Below are 9,144 nucleotides of genomic sequence, written 5' to 3'. Positions count from 1 at the left end.
TGTTCTGATATTTCAATTTTTCTGTATGTTTAAAAAGTTCATAATAAAAAGCTGGAGGAGACAATAGCCAATATATTCCAACATTCTAGTATTTGTTTATTAACTTCCCAGACTCCATCCCTGGTATCCAAGTGATCTGAGCTCAAGGATACAACTGGTGAGATTATAACCAAAGATTCACCATCTAATAAGGAGTCGGCTCACTTCCAGGAATGGAGGGATCCTCCCCTGCCTCCACTTAACCCCAACTCAGTCCCTTCCACACTTTGGTATGTGGAACGCACCAAATCCAAATCTTTGCATTACTCAGAGGTCCTATTAGTAAATGACAGAAATCCAATTCAGACCAGCTTAGCCAGAAAGGTGAATTTATTGGGTGGTAACCTAACCCTGAGTATGAGTGGGGCTGATCTCAGGAAAAAGGTTAGTAAAGGACTAGATTTCCTCAAAATTACTCCCTGCCTATCTCTCATGTCTTATCAGCAACTTAGATTTATCTTCTCAGAATTTCTCTCTCACCAGGGCTGGGACCAAATTTCTGGAGTTTCTGGGCTCATATTTGCAACTTTTCCAACAGGAAGGATTTCCCTCTCTTTAGTGCCCATTCAAAGAAAGGACTCCAAAATTCTGGTCTCAGACACACACGCACAGACACACACACACACACACACATACATACACATACATGTCTTCTTCCAAAGCCAGGAATTTGGGGGGATGCAGGGGCAAAGGAGGGAAAACAAATCCTATGAAGGCGATACAGTATAGTTATGATGCCCATTGTATGAATGAGGGAACGGAGGCTTAGGAAGGTGAAGCTGCTTTCAAAGTTACACAGCTGGTGACAGGTCCAAAATCTGCTTTCCTCCAGGCCACATGAGATTGGTGGGGGCAGGAGCACACAGGGCTGGAACGCAAGGCTGAGAGCGAATGTTCAGGACAGACATTTTAAGCACTGCCATTCAGATTCTTCTTTGGGGTGAGGAGAGAACTGAGAGCAAATCCGGGGCAACACAGGAAGGAGGGAAGATTTTGGTCCCAGGTGAATCAAGCATGAGCAGGGACTGTTAGAGAACATGGTGGGGTTGAGGAAGTCTGGCCCTGCCACTGCCTTGTGTGTGAACTTGAGTAATTTCATGCCCTTTCTGTGCTTCCTTTCCTCCTTCCATAAGACAGTTTGGCCCTGGTGGTGCCTAATGGTCAATCAGGTGGCCATTTCTTCTCCTTGTGTGAAGAACGAGGGTCGCTCTTTGATTTCTTCATCTATTCCAGTGAGGAGACCTTAGGGAAAGCCCCAAGTCCCTCCTCAAAAGTGTCCATTTCCAAATAGAGCTGGGAAGTGCAGCCTCCCTTGCGATTTTGAGCTTTCAGCTCCACCCACTGGCGTGCCCAGCAGGGACACTATAAAGCCAGGCTCAGCCCAGCTCCCAGCCAAGCACCTGCCCAGCAACATGGGGTCCAGCAGCTTCTTGGTCCTCACGGTGTCTCTCGCTCTTGTGACCCTGGTGGCTGCGGAAGGAGTTAAAGGGGGTGAGCAGGCATGGTGGAGCTGGGTGGGGCTGGGCTGGGGAGAGGTCCTGAGGGGCCCTCTGGGGCTGGAGTTCTCACCTCACCTTGTGGCTTCCTCCACTAAGTATAGAAAAAGCAGGGGTTTGCCCAGCTGACAACGTACGCTGCTTCAAGTCCGATCCTCCCCAGTGTCACACAGACCAGGACTGCCTGGGGGCAAGGAAGTGTTGTTACCTGCACTGTGGCTTCAAGTGTGTGATTCCTGTGAAGAAACTGGAAGAAGGTAAGGAGACCCGCCTCCCAGGGCTGGGGCTGTGCCTTCCCCTGCCTCTATCTGGCCCATGAAACTTCAGAGGAATTATTCTCTTTAGCTGGTTTGGGGAGGGATGGCTAAAGATGGCAGGGCCCTCGGAGACCAACTAGTCTGAACATCTCCATTGTACAAAGGAGGAAACAAGGATGAAGACGTGTCAGGGCCATGCCCAGAGCCAGGATGGGAGGCCAAGTCTCCAGGCTCCTCCTCCACTGGGTGTCCTCAGAAATGATGCCGGGTCCTTTCCACCTCTGGGGGTCACTCTCACCCAGTACCTGCCCCTGAGGGTCCTGAGACTTGGAATATGGAAGAAGCAATACTGAACCCCAGCAAAGAAAACCCGAGCTTGAAGTCCTTTTCCCTAAACAGAGGGAAGAGTCACAGAAAGTCCAGACCCCAGGAAGATGAGATGAGATGAGAAACTGGCCCCAACTAGATGCTGAATCTGCTGGTGCCTTGATCTTGGACTTCCCAGTCTCCAGAACTGTAAGAAATAAATATTTGTTGTTTACAATCCACCGAGTCTATGGTAATTTGTTATAGCAACCCAAGCCAGTTAAGACAACCTAATAGTTAAAAAAATCCAATTCAACATTATCAAAGTGAATAAAATATAAAATACCTACAAATAAACATATCTAGAGATGTACAGAAATTTTCTAACAAAAAAAAAATCCTAAAACTTTATTAAATGACATTTTAAAAGATCTGGATAAATAGACTAAACTTTTCTACCATATGTATAAATAAATAAATAAACAAACAAACAAATAAATGTTTTTTAAAAGATATGCTCTTCCCCAAGCAGGAAGCCTCCACAAAATGTTCATCTTGGTCAGCATAATTTATGCCTGAAATATAATTAAAATTAAAACCCATTGGGTTTCACAAATCCTAATGAAATAATTGATTCAGGCAATGATCATCCATGGCTTCTGAATATTTACAGGGCGCCATTTCATCACCCCGTGGTATATTTACAGTTCGTAAGAGGGGAAACACAAGTTTACAACATGAGGATTCAGGTACACACCTAAAACACATTAATCTGTCTCCACAATGCTAAAAATGGGTAAGCCAGACCTCTGTTCCTCCTGAGCTGATGCAACACAAAACACACAGCATCATTCAAGAAGGGCTCCTGCCAAGACAGTTGAGCATGAACCTCACCAAGCCTCTACAGCTAGCGTTCGTCTATGGGAAACATGAAGGACAAAGAAGATGGAAGACATCACGGGGAAGCAACATGGGACATTCTAAAGAACGATTTGTCTGTTTTGTTGAACAAATCAATAGCATGAAGAAGAAGGAGGAGGGAGGAAAGAAGGATAAAAAAGAGTTGAAGGGATTGCTCTAGATTAAAAGAAACTTCAGATACATTACAGCCAATGCAATGTGTGCACCAACAACCATACAGTCATTTTTGAGACAATAAGAAAAACAGGATGCAAATAGAATGTTAGATGATGTTAAGAAACTGCAGTTAATTTTCTTAGGTGTGACAGTAGTATTGTGATTGTGTGAGAAAGTGTCCTTAGTTTTTAGAGATGCACACTGGAGTATTTAAAGGTAAAATATAAGATGGGTTGGATTTACTTTAAAATACTTCAGCCAAAAAAGGGGTGGGGATTTGCATGAAGGAATTGTTGTAAAATGGCTCATTGTTGAATCTGGATGATGGGCATGTAGGCTCCATAAAAGTATTTGCTGTTCTTTTGTGCGTTTTTGAAAACTTTTTATGATAAAAACAATGAGTTTATTTTTGCAGCTTAACAAAATGATCATTAGGTTCACACGGAACAATAAAATACTTGTAACCTGGAAAATTGAAAATGTAGACTAATGAAGGGTAATGGATACCACCAGTCACTAAAACATATTATGGAGCTACAACAATTACAACCACAATACAAGCATACCTTGTTTTATTGTGCTTTGCAGTCATTGCATTTTTTACAAGTTGAAGGTGTGTGGCAACCCTGCACCAAGCAAGTACATCAGCCCATGTTTCCAAGAGCACATGCTCACTATGTGTCTTTGTGTCACATTTTGGTAATACTCACAATATTTCAATTTTTTTTCATTATTATTACATCTGTTATGTTGGTCTGTGGTCAGTGATCTTTGATGATACTATTTTAATTGTCTCAGGGTGCAATAAACTGTGCCCATATAAGACAGTGAATTTGATCGATAAATGTGGTATATGTTCTGATTTCTCCCCCAACTGGCCATTCCCTGTTTCTCTCTCGGAACACAACAATGTTGAAATGAGGCCAATTAATCATCTTACAGTGGCTTTTAAGTGTTCAAGTGAAAGGAAGAGTCACGTCTCTCACTTTAAATTTAAAAAAAAGCTAGAAATGATTAACCTTAGTGAGGAAGACATGTTGAAAACCAAGATAGGTCCAAAGCTAGGCCTCTTTTAGCAGTTAGTCAACTTGCGAATGCAAAGGAAAAGTTATTGAAGGCAATTGAAACAGCGACTCCAGCGAACGCAAAAATGGTGAGTGAAACAGACTTATTGCTAATATGGAGAAAATTTTAGTGGTTTGGATAAAAAAATCAAAACAGCCACAGCATCCCCTTAGCCAAAGCCTAATCCAGAGCAAGGCCCTAACTTCTTTCAAGTCTATGAAAGCTGAGAGGTGAGGAAGCTGCATAAGAGAAGTTTGAAGTTAGCAGAGGTCGGTTCACAAGATTTAAGGAAAGAAGCCATCTCCATAACACAAAAGTGTAAAGTAAAGCAAGTGCTGATGGAGAAGCTGCAGGAAGTTCTCCAGAAGATCTACGCAAGATAATTGATGAAGGTGACTACGCTACACAACGGATTTTCAATGTAGATGAAACAGTCTTTTATTGGAAGAAGAGGCCATTTAGGACTTTCTTAGCTAGAGAGAAGTCAATGCCTGGCTTCAAAGCTTCAAAGGACAGGCTGACTCTTTTATTAGGGACTAGTGTAGTTGGTGACTTTAAGTTAAAGCCAATACTCATTTACTATTCCAAAAATCCTAGAGACTTTAGGAATTATGCTAAATCTATTCTGCCCATGCTCTAAAAATGCAACAACACAGCCTGGATGACAGCACATCCGTTTATGGCATAGTTTACTGAATATTTTAAGCCCACTGTTAAGACCTACTGCTCACAAAAAAAAAAAAAAAAAAAAGATTTCTACTTTCCTTTTGAAATATTTCTACTTACTGACAATGCATTTGATCGCCCAAGAGCTCTGATAGAGATGTACAAGAAGATTAATATTTTCATGCCTGCTAACACAACATCTATTCTGCAGATCAAGGAGTAATTTTAACTTTCGAGTTTTATTATTTAAGAAATTCATCTCGTAAGGCTATAGCTGCCACAGATGGTGATTGCTCTGATGGATCTGGGCAAAGTAAACTGAAAATCTTCTGGAAAGGGCTCACAGTCTAACTGCCATTAAGAACATTCATGATTCATGGGAGTAGGTCAAAATATCAACATGAATAGGAGTTTGGAAGAAGTTGATTTCAATCTTCACGAATGACTTTGAGGGGTTCAAGACTTCAGCTGAGGAAGTCGTCGCTGCAGATGTGGTGGAAATAGCAAGAGAACTAGAATTAGAAGTGGAGACTGAAGATGTGACTGAATTGCTACAATCTTATGATAAAACTTGAATGAATGAGGAGTTGCCTCTTATGGATGGGCAAAGAAAGTGGTTTTGAGAGATAGAATCTACTCCTAGTAAAGATGCTGTGAACACTGCTGAAATGACAAAACCAAGAATTTAAAATATTACATAAACTTAGTCGATAACGCAGTAGGGTTTGAGAGAATTGGTTCCAACTGTTTGTTGTTGTTGTTTTCAGAGACAGGGTCTTGCTCTGTTGCCCAGCCTGGAGTGCAGTGGCATGATCATAACTTACTGTAACCTTGAACTCCTGAGCTCGAGCAATCCTCTTACCTCAGCTTTCCAAGGGGGTAGGACTACAGGCATGCACCACCATCCAGCTAATTTTTAAATTTTTTGTAAAGGTAGAGCCTCACTATGTTGCCCAGGCTGGTCTCAAACTCTTGGGCTCAGTGATACTCTTGCCTTGGCTTTCCAAATCTCTGGGATTATAGGCATGAGCCACTGCACCATGCCATGACTCTGATTTTGAAAGAAGATGTACAGTGTATAAAATGTTATCAAACAGCATTGCATGCTACAGAGAAATCTTTCACAATATACCTTTGTATCACAACTGCACATGTACCCCCTAATTCTAAAATAAAAGTTGAAAAAAGGAAGAGTTAATGGATGCAGCAAACTTCATAGTTGTCTTATTTTTAAAAATTGCCACAGTCAACCTATCCTTCAGCAACCACTACCCTGATCATTCAGCAGCCTCAACATCAAGGTAAGACCCTCCACCAGCAGAAAGATTATGACTCACTGAAGGCTTACATGATTATTAGCGTAGTTTAGCAATAAAGTATTTTTAAATTAAGGTGTATACTTATTTTAGACAAATGCTATTGTGCACTTAATAGACTACACTATAATGCAAACATAACTTTTAAATACACTGGAAAACCAAAAAATCCATGTGGCTCACTTTAATCTCAGCATTTTGGGAGGCCAAGGTGGGAGAATCACTTGAGTCCAGGAGTTAGAGACCAGTCTGGGCAACATAGGGAGACCCCTGCCTCTACGAAAAAATAAAAACTAGCCAAATATTATTGCAATCTTCTCTTTATTTCAGTGGGTCAGGAACCCACAATACATGCTCGCCTGTGCTGGCACAAGAATAAACAGTCATAAGAAAAGAACGGGCCAGGCACGGTGGCTCACGCCTGTAATCCCAGCACTCTGGGAGGCTGAGGCGGGTAGATCACAAGGTCAGGAGATTGAGAGCAGCTTGACCAACATGGTGAAACCCTGTCTCTACTAAAAATACAAAAATTAGTCGGATGTGGTGGTGTCAACGATCTGTAGTCCCAGCTACTCAGGAGGCTGAGGCAGGAGAATTGCTTGAACCCGAGAGATGGAGGTTGCAGTGAGCCGAGATCGCGCCACTGTACTCCAGCCTGAGCAGCAGAGGGAGACTCTGTCTCAAAAAGAAAGAAAGAAAAAAAAGAAAAAAAAAAATGAAAACCCATAAACAACCCCTGTTACATACAAGACTTAAGTTATTGATAAAGTTTTAATTCTTAATGGCAAAAGTTTAAATTATTCACTAAATGATCATAGGACAATTGCTTAATTACTTACAAAAAAAGATATTTCCTATTTCACGCTCTACACCAAGATAAACTTCAGCTAGATTGAAGAATTAGCATGTATTTCAAAAATCACAAAATAACAAGTAAATATAGTGAATATTTATCTGACATCAGAGTCAAAAAGCCTTTTTAGCATAAAAATAAAAGGAGAAAATATGAATGAAAAGATTGATTACCCCAAAATTTAATCCTTTGGTACTAAGCAAAGACGAGGAAACAAATATTTGCAATATAGCATTAAAGTATTTATCAAGCTTATCTCATTCAGTTCTCAGAACCATCGTATAAAATATATATGATTATCTCTATCTCTACTGGTATACAAGAATAAACAGAGGTTTTACAAAATTAATGTCACACAGATAGAGCCTATGGCACTAAGATTGAAAACTAGGTCACACAGATAGAGCCTATGGCACTAAGATTGAAAACTAGGTCTGCCTAACTCCAATATACATCTGTTCACTACTTCACCATACTGCCCCTTGTATATGACAGGTTAATAGATTCTTAATATATAAACAGCTCTTAAAATGCAAAAATAAAAGAACTCCCCAATAAAAATGAGCAAAATACAAAAACAGGCAATTCACAGAAAAAGGATTACAGTCAGTATGCGAATATGAAGAAATGCTCACCATCACGGGTATTAAGAGGGAGGCAAATTAAAATGAAATACTGTTTTCCATTAGCAAATATTTTATTTACTAATTTTTTAAATATCCTGTAAGTAGTAAGCATATCCACTAAGGATCTTTGGCTGTGAGCAACAGCATCTGAGCTTTGGACTGTTCTGTTTAGAGCACTGGCTTCTCTGTTCAAGACTCTAATGAAGGAGTGGACAAGTTAGGGGCGGAGGAAGAGTGCAGTGGGTGTAACCTGGATAGAGTGCCCTCAGCTTTGATAGGAGAAGTACCTGCTGATCGGCAACCAACCAGAATTACAGGAGTCAGGGAGCAATGGTTCCACCAAAGGAAGAGACGCTGGGCAGACAAAACAATAGACGTCTATTGCAGGGCAGTTGGAGGCTCTTGTACACTCACTCACTTCCTTTCTGAAATTTAATTTGACCAGATATATCCAAAGCCTGGAAACATGACCATGCCTTTTGACCTAACATTTCTAACTTTGACAAATTTACTTTAAGAAAACAGTCAGAGATGTGACTCCAAAATGTACACAGAAAGATTGTTATCACAGCTTTATTTATGAAAGTGGGAAATTGGAAACCTCATAATAGGATACTGATTATGTATATTTTGGCATATCTTTTTTCCCTAAAAACTTTACTGAAGTGATGTTTTGACATATAGATCTAACAGAACAGCATGTAGCCTTCAGAAAACATGATGTTTACAGAATATTTCATAGCACAGGAAAATGTCTACAAAATAATTTTAATTAAAAAAGCACTGGCCGGGCATGGTAGCTCATGCCTGTAATCCCAACACTTTGGGAGGCCGAGGCGAGTGGATCACCTGAGTTCAGGAGTTCAAGACCAGCCTGACCAACATGGTGAAACTCCATCTCTACTAAAAATACAAAAAATTAGCCAGGTGTGGTGGTGGGCGCCTGTGGTCCCAGCTACTCGGGAGGCTGAGGCAGAGAATTGCTAGAACTCGGGAGGCGGAGGCTGCAATGAGCAGAGATCACTCCATTGCACTCCAACCTGGACGACAGAGCAAGACTCCGCCTCAAAAAAAAAAAAAAGAGATAAAAAGAAAAAAGAGCATTTCATGGCTGGGCACAGTGGCTCACCCCTATAATCCCAGCACTTTGGGAGGCTAAGGTGATAGAATCACTTGAGTCCAAGAGTTAGAGACCAGCGTGGACAACATAGGAAGACACCCCCATCTCTACAAAAAATAAAAACTGGCCGAATATGGGGGTGCACGCCTATAGTCTCAGGTACTCAGGACGCTGAGGCAGGAGGACTACTTGAGTCCAGGAGGTCAAGGGTTCAGTGAGCCATGATGGCACTGTGCACTCCAGCCTGGACAACAGAGCAGGAGCCTGTCAGAGAGAGGGCGGGGAGAGAGAGAGAGAGAGAGAGAGAGAGAGAGAGAGAGAGA

At 41.3% G+C, this 9,144-nt stretch overlaps 1 protein-coding gene across 3 annotated transcripts; it reads left to right on the top strand.

The window, feature by feature from the left end:
* The first annotated feature begins 1,434 nt into the window (after positions 1–1,434).
* WFDC12 (WAP four-disulfide core domain 12) lies at positions 1,435–2,339 on the top strand. 3 transcript variants are annotated; one of them, NM_001169024.1, is made up of 3 exons: positions 1,435–1,530; positions 1,634–1,792; positions 1,957–2,339. In NM_001169024.1, the coding sequence occupies exons 1-3, from the start codon at positions 1,452–1,454 to the stop codon at positions 2,052–2,054; spliced, it is 336 nt and encodes a 111-aa protein (NP_001162495.1). In that variant the 5' UTR covers positions 1,435–1,451; the 3' UTR covers positions 2,055–2,339. The 3 variants fall into 3 exon arrangements, with proteins under 3 accessions (NP_001162495.1, XP_009214320.1, XP_009214321.1); XM_009216056.3 differs by having other exon boundaries at positions 1,440–1,530; positions 1,640–1,792; positions 2,192–2,253; XM_009216057.4 differs by having other exon boundaries at positions 1,440–1,530; positions 1,640–1,792; positions 1,957–2,054.
* Positions 2,340–9,144: the final 6,805 nt, after the last annotated feature.

The sequence above is a fragment of the Papio anubis genome, chromosome 16 (assembly GCF_008728515.1).
Source record: "Papio anubis isolate 15944 chromosome 16, Panubis1.0, whole genome shotgun sequence".
NCBI lineage: Eukaryota > Metazoa > Chordata > Mammalia > Primates > Cercopithecidae > Papio > Papio anubis.
This window is presented reverse-complemented; position numbering and strand designations above follow the sequence as displayed.